Raw genomic sequence first — 13,924 nt, forward strand, 5'->3', positions numbered from 1 at the left:
AGAATCGATTTCCAAGTAATTTTGAAACAATGTTTTAAAACATGGAGGCGTGACTCGAGGCGTTCCACTACCTAGCGGCGTGGGGCATATTAAGAAGAAACCAAAGTGGTGCTTATCCCCTAATTGGAGAGAGGGAGAGACAAAATGAAACATGGCAATTATACATAATAATAGTTAAATCCTTTTAACCCATTCTAACAACCTTTCTTATTTTGTGGTGATAACAATAGATTAATAGTACAACACCATGGTGCTCATCAATTTCATTTGTCCACTCTTAAAAGAGCTTACCACTACTAATCCTATAAACTCCCATGTGTATACCTTGTTACTTATCAACAACATTCATCCCAAAATGGGTTTCTATTATCACCAAAATCAGCACAAAAATTTGTCCATAAACTTATTGGTTTGTATTCATCCCAAAAATCAGCACAGAAAATTGGTTTGTATTCATCCCAAAAATCAGCACAAAAAGTTGGTTTGTGTCCATCCAAAAAAACAGCACAAAAATTGGTTTGTATTCATCCCAAAAATCAGCAAAAAAATTGGTTTGTATTCATCCAAATATTCAGAGCAAAGCATCCATCACATGATGGTATTCATCCCAATAATGTATCAAAGACACCCTGGTATTCATAAAAAAATGAAAAAAATGAACACAAAGCAATGACCGTGTGAACATTGTTATCAATCACACGATGTTATTCATTTCTCACCAAAAACCGATCCATCTTCTCAAACCAAATGATATAGATCTCAACCCAAAAATCCTAAAACTGATACAGATCTCAACCCAAATTGCATGCATTTGAAAAAAATGACCACAAAACTGAAAAAAGATACAAAACTTATGGTAGATCTATATCTTAACAGACGTTCATTGTTTTTGGATCTGAAAATAGTTTAGGATATCTTACCTTCGCGCGATTGAGAAAGGATATTTAGACCCTACAAGTTAAAAAATGCAAAAAAATGTTAGATCTACAAGATACAAGTATAGATCTATAGAAAAAATCAAGCTAACATGCTGGAAAGAATGGCTTCTAGTTGGAGAGTGGCCATTTCTTCCCATTGGCAAGAGGAGCTCGACGACTACAAATCGTTGTTGATGCGGTTAGGGTCGGCTGAGAGAGAATAGGAGGAATAACTCGATAATTTTTTTCTCACAACTTTCTTTTTGCATTGGGGTCACATCAAATCAATGTGACCCTGTTTCATTGCTTTTGGGAACTCGCGTCCCCTTGTTTCCCTTCCCATTCCTTTGAACAAACGCTAGAATACGAGAATCTAATGGGAATATTCCCATTTTCCCTTCCCCATCGCAGCAACCAAATGTACCATAAATGATCATTGGATTCAGCCACCCTATGAAGACTCAAGGATAATGGACTTATATAAGATAAAGCCCATCAGGTAATCAACCCTGTAATGGTTTCTTATACCTAACCTCTTTGCCTATAATCATAAAAAACTGCCCACATGGAATGCTCTCTTCCCTATTTGCGAAATGCAGTGTCACACTCTTTGCTCAGATGGATCCCGAGATTAAAACCTTTTGCAAATCTTTTTTATAAAATAATAATATAATATATAAATACATTTTGCATATCAAATTTCAAATACCATTGAAATCCATTTCCGACAGTTTAGGTTTCCATTAAAGAGAGTGTGAACCTTGATATTCACTTTGTTCGACAAAGGGGCTAAATCCTATCACTATGATCACCCACTTAGGTAATTTCCCAAACTTCCCCAACATGCCTAGATATTTGACCCTTGATGGATCTCACTGGTTGGCATATGAACGACAACTCAGTCCAAAACCTAATGTAGTATCATAATCAAGTTTGAGGTTTAGTGCAACTTTTTAATTTTGCCCATCTATCTCCAAGGTCTAGGGCATAATTGAAAATTGGTTCGGGTTCAGTGTTTTTTCCAAACACCCACTGATTGTGCTTGGAGTCTAACCCCAATAGTTGAGGCAAGATGCTCCACAATTCGGCAATATACCAATGTTAGCCTTGTTAGGATAAATTCCACAAGTCTATCAAATGGCTGAAAACATTCTAAACTAAGGGGTTGTTTGTTTGCTCTGAAGTCTGACATCTGAAAGTGCAAGAATTACATTAAGAGGTATATTGGTATTGGTGAACTTTTCTTTCCTCTGAACTCTGAATGTAGAGAATGTTGTTCTAAATTCTGAATTCTGAAAATGATCAAATATCCATTTTGACCCCATATATGAGAGTTTTTGTTTGTCTTTTTGGGGGCATAATTGGAAAACAAAAAGTTGTATGATTGCACTTTAAGAGATAAGATATAAGAGGAAACAAACAACAATTTTTCTCTTAAAGTTAAAGGATTCCTCTTAAGAGATAGGAGTTAAGAGGAAACGAACAAGCCCTAACAAGAATCTCATAAGTGTCCGGTTTAAGGAGTAATTCACAGAAACACACCAATTTAAATATAAAACAATAATGTACTTTATTCATTTACTGTTAAATGTTTGTGTACATCAATTTGATTGGAGTTAAGGGCATACACTGTCTAACAGGTTTTGGTGTTTCTATTTTTCTGTTTATGATGTAACTTTGCTGTATTATTTCTGATGTTAATAAAATCTTTTGTGGATCTATTAATAGTACAAAATTATGCAGTTTTGCCCCTTAAACTTTTCATTGTTGAATTTTATAGTATTTGCTATCCCAGATATATAATAATTTTTCTTTTAACATGATTGATCAATGATTTCATTTTATTGCTGAATTTTATAGTATTTTCTATCCCAAATATATATTATTTCATTTGGCATATTTTTTCAATATTTCTCCATTTTAAGGACTAACGAATCCATTATTGTTGAAGTTTTGAAGCTTGGTTAGCCCAAGTATAATACAGATATTAATAGGCTGTATGTTCTATGTCAATTTTCCTTGAGTTTAATGTTGCTTGGTGCAAACTATTATTACATTGATACTATGTTTTATCATTGGTCTTTGACATTATGTTTTATGTTTTGTTGTTTATTTGAGTCTAACCAGTCGATACTATGTTTTGTGTTTTATGTTTTGTTGTTTATTTGACATTATGTTATGTTTTATCATTGGAGTTTTTGATTGGAGTTTCATTATTGTGTTTAAGATCCATCAAACTTGGCTAACTCAAGGAGATTGGCTGTAAATTCTATGCCATTTATCCCAGAACTTCATATATCTTGGTGCAAACCATTATTACATTGACATTATGCTTCATAGGATTACATTATGAACTCTATTGTTTATTGAGTCTAACCTGTGATTATCTTGTGACAAGGGTGGAGGTTTTAATTGAAGTTTCATTATTGTATGAAAAAAGCCATCAAGCTTCCATTGCTACAATATTTTTGCACGTTTTACTTTCAGGGTTTCCTATACGTACCAGCAAGTCTCATTCCCTGAATATATTATTGTCAACCATTTTATTTCTGATTGTGAAATTCTTAGTTCTTGCTGTTTTGATGGAGATGCAATGGTGATATATTTCCTATACCTAATGACAAAAAATCTTTGATATATTTGTGTGCTTAATGATCTTTTTGTATATGCAATGGTGACTGAACTTCTTGCTTTTTTGAAGGGGATGATCATAGTATAATGATATACTATCCCAATTCTGCAGGTGGAGGTATGAAGGAATTGTTTCGTAAGGTGAGTTTTCCTTTGTCTATTTGGAATTTATGGTTTCTTATTAAAATGGTAGATGAAATTCATTGCTTGATTTTAGTTTAGTGGTATTTTTGGACATTCATGAGGGATAGAAAATCATTTATGTTGGAACTTTATTGGCTAATGTGCACATTGACTTGTTTTCTATTACCACTTGTTGAAATTTAATAATCTTACTAGTGGTTGGCTGGTTGTAGATTTAAAGGTGGGGCTGGGAAGGTTACCCAATTAATCCCTTTCCCATTGACACCATCCAAGCAAGTCATCATCATTGTCAAAAAAAAGACCTTATCCCAACAATTTGTGGTCTTTTTCATGATTGGTATTCTTAGGTTTTAGAAGGAAAAGGTGGAGGTTTGGTGTGAGCCTCAGAAAATTTTAGAAGTTGTAGATAAAATTCACAAAGCATAAAATAACATAAAAACCTAATATTAAATTTCTAATGTATGGTAACATAAAAACCTGATATTAAACTAATGTATACATGTTGCTGATAAAAAAAAAACTAATGTAATATGCTAATATAAGGCCTCCCAGTTTGGAGGCCCTTTAATTTTTTCCTATACTTTCATGTGGGATCTGACAAAAAAAGGACATGGATTGAAGCAGTGACAAAGGATTTAAGGGCCCATAGTTTTAACAATGAATATGGCACTGAATAGAACAGAATGGTAGAGCAGGATTCATGTAGCCAACCCTATATAGTTGGAAGTTGGAACAATGCTTAGATAATGATGATGGCTTCCATGTGGGATGCTGGGATCTCATTGAGACCCATCTTTTCCTTTATAGACATGTATAACATTAAAAACCTAAAGTTTCATGTGTTAATGTATATTACAATAGTAATTCACATTTTATCTTCAACCAAACTAAAAAGGAAATTCAAAGAAGAGGTTAAAACAGAAATGTTAGAGAAAGAACCAATCTACCAAACATGTATGCTATATATGTAAAGGTGATTATGGGCATTATAGATAAAATAAGAAACTAAATCAAATAAAATAGAAAAATGAGGATTGAAGTAGGGTAAAGAGAAATTTTGGATATTGGGTCTGATGCCATATTCATTGCCTTAATTCCTAAAAGGCCCGAGACTTCTTGCACAAAATATTTTAGACCTATTAGTTTATTGGGAAGTTTCTACAAGGTCATATCAGAAGTTCTTTCTTTGACACTAAAGAAGCTCTTCCCTTCCCTGTCCCGTCTATCAGCTCCACCTCCAAAGGAGTCTTTGTGCAAGGAAGGCAAATAGTGAAACACATACTTGTTAATGAAAGTAATCAAGATTTGAAGAGGGCTGGGGGTAGGATTTCTGTGGACATTGGTTTTGGATAAGGCATAAGATTGTATGGATTGGAAATTTCTGGAGTTGGATAAGGCATAATGATGGAAAAAACAAGATTTGGTGCCAAGTGAAGGGGCTTGGTCAAGGGATGGATTATTTCTTCTAACTATTTTTTTTTTATCAATAACTTAAATTTTATTAAGAAACTAGATGATAGGTACAAGTGTACATCCACCTAAAGAGATTCAATACTCCTCCTTTTTACATTATATTTAACAACTAACCCTCCTCTTTACATTACATTTTACAACTGTGCCCAATACATTTGCTCTCACCGTGCTCCTTGTTTGGTGAAACTGTTAGCCCTGCAATTTGCTTCCCTTTGCATTGTACTCTTATTTCCATTCTCCTAGTTAACCATCTAAGTTTCTTAATTTCGTTCCTGTAAACCCATTTGATAGCTTTCTTCTCCTGCAACCACCCATCTACTACACTTGAATTTCTTCAGTAACTATGTGCATCCATTTTTATTGCCCTCTGAATCTCTTCCATTTATCTCTGCCATTAAGAGTCTTCTATGCCAATTGGTCCTGGGAACAATTCAATCACCTGGCCTTTATCAGTTATCATTTCTGAAAACTTCATCCACTCCTGAGTGGCCCAGGTTACCTCTACTGCTGCCATCAAAATTCAGCTTCACAAATCCCTCCTTCCGATGGAATCCACCTCTTCACAATGCCATCAAAATTCCAACTATTTGGTTTTATTAATGAGTTCTCTAAAGATTTTTAATAAGGAGGTCCTCTCTCCTCCCTTTACTTAAATTGTGATATCCTAAGCCACTTAATTTCTATAGTTGATAGGGATTGAAATTATCATCTTTTGTGAGAATTGTAGTGAGAAGGGGGTTAAAACCTAAAAAAGGGGCAGCCCAGTGCACGAGGCTCCACCAATGCGGGGCTGGAGAGGGACAGATGTATGCAGCCTTACCCTTGCACATATAAAGAGGTTGTTTCTAAGATTTGAGCCCTGGTCACTGTTGGTGTAAAAATTTTAATAAATTCTCTTGCAACATAATTCACTCAATCAAGTGATTGGGTTTTTATTATTTTGGGTAAGGCCCATTCAGGGAATCATACTGATTGTTCCCCTTAATTACATCTCCACAAGAAAATAGAGAACACCATTTGATTCTGACTTGGAGCAATGAATGCATAGAACAAAACAAAAGAACAATAGGGTACTTAAAAAGAACTTCTCATATGCGTTTCTTTTACATCAAGTGTACAAGAATGGGAAGAAAGGAAAAGAAAATACAATTGAGAAACTATACAACAATACCTTTTTCTCTTTTCTTTTTGATACAAAGAAAATTTCCTTCTCACTCCTTTCTTCATAATAAGTTGTAGTCAATCAGATATAATTCTGACTGTAGACAGCCTTAATCCTTGGATTTTTGCATACAAAAAGGGAACCATAGTCAATCAAACTGAATATTTGATTGTAGATGGTTTTTATCCCTTTGTTCTTCATTTTCATTTGAAGGGAACCATAATTAGCTCTTGAGAATTAGACTATAGATGGTTTAATCCCTAACTTTGTCTTGAAAGAGGGACCATAATCAACCAAGTAGGGGCACCTGGTTGTAATGGTTTATTTCCCTCTATTTCTTTTCTCAAAAGTGAAAATAAAAGAGAGAGAAAGAAGGATACATAGCAGATGACATATATAGGAAGTATTCACGGAGAGGACTTTCCTTTTTCTATCTGTTGAGACTTTTCCTTCATTGCGTTCCCTTGAGCACTTTTCTTTTCTTCTCTCTTTATCTTAGCTTTTCTTCAGAATCTCTTGAGACAATTTTCTCCGAAGATTGTGTCAGCTTAAATAGGGAGTGGGGTAGTTATGTAACTACCTCCTCCTCCTAGGTGAAGGATACCTGTCCCTCCCACTTAAAGAGAGGGAACTCCCATACGAGATACTTTCTATAGTTTTGATGATTTGGCTAGCAAACTAGCCAACCCACTTATTTGGGTTATTAAATTATTAAATACTATTTGGATTAAAAAAATGCCTTCAACAGTCACCTAGGTTGCAATGGAGCAACCCAACCATTGTGCCTTCAACCATGGTCCACCCTACCCATTCCTTAATTAATTATTTTGAAAGGATTTCTTGTTTAAAGGTCAGTTTAAGAAAAAACCAGCACTACTGGGACTAACTTATTGAGGGTAAGATGGAATTGCATGCTAATATCTTGGGTTGCTTGGTTTTAAGTTGACTTTTGAGGCCCTTAGGTGGCCACCCTAGAGCTTGCAGTTCTTGGAGTCTTGTGTTGCATAGATTCTTCGGGAGGATAAAAACTTTCCACTTGGAAAAGGAATTATATGTCATTTGGAGCTCCAATGAAAGTGGTTAAATTTCACTTTCTCTAATGTCTATATATTTTTTGTTTGTGTTTAGAGCTCCAATGAAAGTGGTTAAAAGGTTTGAAAGAATAATGATGAACTTTTTGTGGGGAATGGGGGATTCTAAAAATGGTCATTTGATTAATTAGGAGCTTGTGTCTAAAAGAGTAAGGTGGTGTGGGTATAGATAGACTAGCTCTTAGAAACACTCCTATAGAAACATCTTTATTGGGAAAATATTTGTGGATGTTCCCCATTGATAGTGAAAAGCTGTGGCTTTACGTAATCAAGGACATTTGTGGTTTGTTTCCTAATGGATAGGATGTAGACCTGGCCATAACGACAATTCCATCCTCTTCTTTAAAAGTCTATTTTGGCAATTCTTTAGTTTATTTATTTATTTTTGTTCCTACCCTAGGTACTATGCATTCTTTGGTAATGAAGCGAGATAGGATTTGTGGTGGGGTCATGCTCCTATTGATGGTTAGATTTCCTTTGCTCTCTTTCTGTACACAAACATCATCTTGTCTATTGTTGTGTTTAGGATTCCCTGATGCTTTGGTTTTGTTTTTTTTTTTTTTTTTGTTTTGATAAGTGAAATTTTATTAAAGAACAGTAATATAGGCAGTACAAGCATCCCCACAGAGGCACGAGGTACTACCTCTGAACAAATTAAAAAAAATATTACAATTGACAATTGCCGCTGAGCCCAATACAAGTTATCCCTATTTACCCATTGCTTAGCTAACACATCTGCCATCACATTAGTCGATCTCCTAACCCAAAGTATCCCCAAATTCATACTTCTAGTAAGCCATTTAAATTTTTTCCTCTCACCCCTAAAGCACCAAATTATAGACTCTAGTTCCTTCAGCCAGCCTACCACCAATTTTGAGTTCCCTTCAATCTCCACATTGTCAAATCCAACTCATTTGTAATCTGTACCCCTTTCAATGCAGCAAGCATTTCCGCCCTAATGGAATCCCCCACTCCCACTAGACCCAAGGATAAAGCAATGACATTTCCTTCTTTATCTCTCAATATCCCTCTTATTCCTGAGGGGCCTAGGTTGCCTTTGGCTACTCCCATAGTTTTCAAGGTGCCAAGGCGAGGCTAGGCAACAGGGGGCACCTTGTCGCCTAGGCAGGCACCTAGGTGATGGATTTTTACAAGTAAAAACATGTATCCTAGGGTTGTTCCCTAGGTTCCATAATCATATTTCCTTAATAATTTGCATAAGAAAAGTATAAATTTCATGTTAAAGTATAGAAAATCAACATATTTCTACATATTCATGAGAAGAAAAAGAAGAAAGAAAAGAAAATTCAAAAAATATAGGGGATGAACCCCTATTTCTGTTAGAGGAAGAAGAAGAAGAAGAAATTAGTATATAAACACACAAATTAGTAAGGAAAAAGAAGAAAATGTGTTGATTGGACAACATTTTATGTTCTTCCCTATTGGTTCAGGTTTTGAAGTCTTTGAGGGTTCACTACAGCATTTAGCAATGTTTGTGTTGATTAAACCCTAGCAAATAAGAAAATAATAAAAAGAAATTAGTATATAAACACACAAAATTAACATTTTAGTTTAAAAATGTCTATTTATAATTAAAACCTCAAAAAATTAAGAATATAAAAGTTTTTTATAACATGCTATAGAAAACTACTTGGCGATTAGGCGAGGTGAGCCTCCAAGGGAGCCTTGTCGCCTTGACAACTATGGCTGCTCCTATCAAAGTTTAGTTTTGTGAAATCTTCAGCAGGAAGCTTCCACATTATATTTGGCTTTTCCTTTCTGGATGAACTTCTGGTCACCACCTCCCAATTTCTCCATATATCATCAAAGGACAATTGCGAGAAAGAGTCCCATGTTCTAATCCAATGTATTACCCTCACCGTTACACAATCTCTTATTGCTTCCTTACTTCTCTCCTTCCCTGAAAAGATTCTAGCTTTCCTTTTTTCCCAAAGAGTCCAAATTACAGCTGCTCTTATACTTCTCCACATAATCCTTCCCCTTCTTTTAGGCCAAACAAAGGTAGAAGAGTCAAAAAGTTTATCCACCTTCATTGGCAAGGTCCGTCTATGCCCAAACAAATAGAAAAACCATTTCCAAATATCTGCAGCAAAAGAATAGGATATTAGTAAGTGGTAGCAGTTCTCTTCATTGGATTTACAAAGAGTGCACCAATTTGGGGATAAGCACAAAAAGGGTCTTCTTTTTTGTAACATGGCCAAAGTGTTAACCTTCCCATGAGTAGTTGATCAAGACTACAATCAGTCTTGAATTCAAAAGAAAAAGAATGAAGAAATTTTCGAAAGAGAAGAAGAAGAGGAGAGAAGAGAAGAAGCACATGAAGAGATTTTGAAAAGAGAGAGGGTTGATCTTGACATCTGCCGACCCATTCTTAATATTTATATATGTTGACTAATTGTAAAAGGGCTGAATTGCCCTTATTGCTTACATGGAAAATAAACTAATAATAAAGCTGAAATGACAAGCTGAAATAACAAATTGAAATAACTACCAACTAACATTGACATAACTAACAAAAATATGCTGCCATACGAACACAGTGGAAACTACATCAGTGGGGTCCACATCAGTGTTCTCTACACTCCCCCTCAAGTTGGGAATAGATATTTGTCATTCCCAATTTGCATAGGTTTGCCTTTAACTTCTTCCTTGGAACAGCCTTGGTGAGAAGATCTGCGAGCTGCATGTTGGAGGTGATATACAGGAGACTCTTCTTGAGACGAAACCCTTTCTTTGACAAAATGTCGGTCTACTTCAATATGCTTAGTTCTGTCATGCTGTACCGGATTATGAGCTATATTGTTAGCAGCCTGATTATCACAATACAACATTAAGGGCTTCTCATAAGCAATACCCAACTCCTCAAATAATGACTTCAGCCATAGAATTTTAGCCACACCATTAGCCATAGATCTATATTCAACTTCAACACTAGAACAAGAAACAACACTTTGTTTCTTACTCCTCTAGGAGAGAAGGTTACCTCCTACAAAGGCACAATATCTAGAGGTAGACCTTCTATCATCAACATTCCCAGCCCAATCAACATCTATATAAACCTCTATCTTCATGTGATCATTATTCTTGAATAATATACCTCTACCTGGACACCTCTTCAAGTATGCTAATATCCTCTCAACTGCAAGGAGGTGAGTAGTTCTAGGAGAGTGCATATATTGACTGACAACGCTGACTGCATAACTGATGTCCGGTCGTGTGAGACAAAGATAGAGGAGTTTTCCAACTAACCATTGGAAGATAGCTTTGTCTTCAAGTGGCTCTCCACCCTCAACACTGATCTTGTGATTCTGTTCAATAGGTGTATCTGCAGGTGTTAGTGTAGGGGTATTTCTATCTTTATACTTATGTTGAGGTCGCTGATCTGTAATATTATATTAGAACTAGTGTCCCTCACCTAAGTAAGGGCACATGTGTCTTTTCCATTATGTTAGTAATATAAAACATGTTTGGCCTAATGGGAGAAGTGATTTTTTTTCCTTATTCGAACCAGATTTTTCTTTTCTCCTTTTCTCCTCCTTTCTCTCTCTCTCTTTCTTTCTTCTTTCTTCTTTCTTCTCTCTTCTTGGCTGTTATTAGACTAACAGAACTCAAAGGCAGGCCTAATTATAATATGGTATCAGAGCTCAACTAAGCAACTCGGATCTGCCCAGATTTCTGTTTTCTGTGCACTCAATCTAGGGTTTTCTCTTGATTTCTTTGCCATCGATTGAAGATAAGGGAAATGGCTGAAAAGGAGTGGTCGCCCTCTTTCTTTGGAGGTGTCTATGCCTCCAGTTGTGCTATTCATGGGCGGTTGTTGTGATTTCTAAGAAGCCCTCCCCTAATCGATGAAGAGAAGAGGGCTAATTTGTGTGGTGTAGTGGGTGCTTTGTGTGGACTAATTTTCTTCTTGTGTGGTTTGTTTTTCGGGTGATGAGGTAAGAGATTTCTATGCATATTTTTGTTATGAATCAAATAGGAAGTATGTATCAGATCATATGATGGGATTTTAGACTGTAGTGTGCTTGTGTTTATGCTGCTTTTTGTGTGATTCGAAGGGGGAGTGGTTCTCATATAGTGGTGAGATTTCAGGTAGTTGTAGGGTAGGGTTTGTGGTGTAAAGAGTGCAACCTTCAGCAATAACAAGTGCTGAAACCAGTGTGATCAAGTAGTGTGCAGTGTGCCGAATTCAGTAATAACAGAATTCAACAATGGGAGATAACAGTTATAGCAAATCTAATGTGATGATACCTACTGACCACCTGAATGTTCAAATGGCCTCCATTAAACTGAATGGAGAGAACTATGTACCTTGGGCTAAATCTGTAGAAGTTTTTTCTGAAGGCAAGGAAGAAGGTGAAACACATAAGGGAAGAAAAACCCTCCACTGATTCTCATGAGTATGAAGACTGAGAACAAGAGGATGCACAGATTATCACGCGGTTATGGAACAGTATGGAACTCAAAATTAGTGTAAATTTCATGTTTCTTGACACTGCCAAAGATGTTTGGAACCATGCTAAGAAGTTGTATTCTGGTAAAGTAAAGACAATACAACCAGAGTATATCAGCTGTATTAGGAATACCTTAATATGCAACAGGGCAATCAGAGTCTTGAGGAGTACTATGCTAGTATGAGAAACATTCGTAATGATTTGAATGTTTATCACCCCTCACTTCTGATGTCAAAATTCAGCAACAACAGAGAGAACAACTTGATGTGACTTGATTTTTGGTGGGGCTGAAATCTGAGTATGAACCCGTGCGGGCTCATATACTAGGAGGGTCAGCTCTCCCTTCCTTAGAAGAGGTGTTTGCTTGACTTCGAAGAACTTCCATTGGATCTACTGAGAACTCTAATGTTTCTGATAGATTAGCCTTTGCAGTGTCAAGGGGCCGTGGTGTTAGAGGTGGAGCTCAGTCTGACCGTGGTGGTAGCAGTGGTACGGTATATGGCTGGAGTGGTGGTGGTCATACTGGAGGTAGAGATTCAGGGGGAGCTCGTGGCAGAGGACGTGGCTCGGGTCCGAGGAGATGTACTTATTTTGGTATGGATGGACATATCATTAATTATTGCTATGACTTGCATGGCCCACCCTCAACTTGGGCCAATCATGCCCTGACTAGTGACACCCGTTTCAGACAGGAGAATCATTCAGCTGGTCAGATGCCGCCTACATCCACAGGTGTTCCCGGGAAGGAGATGGTGAGTGTTCCCCGTGATGAGTATGAGAGGTTTGTCCAATCCACATCTCAACAGAACACGACTACCTTTGCACACTTAGGTATGGCTTGTTTGGCATCCACACCCAATCCCTGGATTATTGACTCTGGAGCCTCCGATCACATGACTGGAACTCCATGTGTGTTTTCTTCCCTCTCTCATTGCTCAACATCACAATCTGTTACCCTTGCTAATGGTTCCATATCCTCGATTTGTGGTGTTGGCAATGTTAACTTGACCCCCTTATCCTTATCCTCAGTTTTGTATGTCCCTAAATTTCCGTTTAACTTTATGTCTGTTAGTAAGTTGACCAAGTCATTCAATTGCTTTATTACTTTTTACCCTTTTATGTGTGTTTTTCAGGATCTCAAGACTGGGATGAAGATTGGTGGAGGGCATGAAGCCAGTGGATTGTATTATCTTGACGGTGGTGGAAGAACATCAATAACTCTCCAGTCATCTCTCTCAACTCTCCAGTGGCACTGTCGATTTGGTCATCCTTCACTGAAAGTTTTGAAATCTTTGGTTCCTTCGTTGAGTCAACTTTTTGTTTTAGATTGTGAGTCGTGTCAATTGGAGAAACATCATCGTGTTCCCTTTAGTCCTAAGGTTGATAACCGTGTGTTGAGTCCTTTTTCTTTGGTTCATTCAAATATTTGGGGTCCTTATAAAGTGATGTCATACAATGGATATAGATATTTTGTCATTTTTGTTGATGATTTTTCAAGGATGACGTGGCTTTATTTAATGAAAGAAAGAAGTGAATTGTTTACCATCTTCCAAATTTTTTATGCTGAGATTTGCAATCAATTTGGTGTTCACATTAAAATTTTTCGTTCTGATAATGGTCGTGAATATTTATTTTCATCATTTCAAGAATACTTGGACCAACATGGCATTATACATCAGACCTCATGTACCTACACCCCACAACAAAATGGGGTGGCTAAGAAAAAGAATAGTCATCTTTTGGAAACAACACGATCCCTCATGGATCACATGAATGTTCCCAAACCCTTTTGGAGTGATGCGCTGCTTCTTGCTTCTTGATTAATCGGATGCCCACGTCTATCCTTGATGGTCATTCCCCATTCACTACCTTGTTTCCCACCTTGTCTCCATTTCCACTTTCTCCTCGGGTTTTTGGGTGTGTCTGCTTCGCCCATAATCTGGGCCCTGGGAAGGACTAGTTAGATGCACGATCTATTAAGTGCATTTTTCTTGGCTATTCCTGGACACATAAATGGTATAAGTGTTACCA

The 13,924-nt window shown here is 36.7% G+C and overlaps 1 protein-coding gene and 1 long non-coding RNA gene across 16 annotated transcripts in view; both read left to right on the forward strand.

The window, feature by feature from the left end:
* The window catches only part of LOC148863031 (inositol hexakisphosphate and diphosphoinositol-pentakisphosphate kinase VIP2-like), a 188,248-nt gene that overhangs the window by 23,013 nt on the left and 151,311 nt on the right, over window positions 1-13,924 (forward strand). For 13 of the 15 annotated variants that reach the window (XM_088975882.1, XM_088975890.1, XM_088975886.1 and 10 more), the window contains exon 8: window positions 3,619-3,689. In XM_088975882.1, coding sequence (XP_088832008.1) covers window positions 3,619-3,689 — 71 coding nt within the window. The remainder of the gene's footprint in view (window positions 1-3,618; window positions 3,690-13,924) is intronic. The other 2 variants (XM_088975884.1, XM_088975888.1) reach the window with 1 other exon arrangement.
* On the forward strand, window positions 12,356-13,162 carry LOC148863032 (uncharacterized). Its single transcript, XR_016109450.1, has 3 exons — window positions 12,356-12,487; window positions 12,582-12,645; window positions 13,027-13,162. It is a non-coding gene; the product is annotated as an uncharacterized LOC148863032 (long non-coding RNA).

The sequence above is a fragment of the Nelumbo lutea genome, chromosome 3 (genome assembly GCF_056320005.1).
Source record: "Nelumbo lutea isolate HS-2025 chromosome 3, American lotus-T2T, whole genome shotgun sequence".
Taxonomy (NCBI): Eukaryota; Viridiplantae; Streptophyta; class Magnoliopsida; order Proteales; family Nelumbonaceae; genus Nelumbo; species Nelumbo lutea.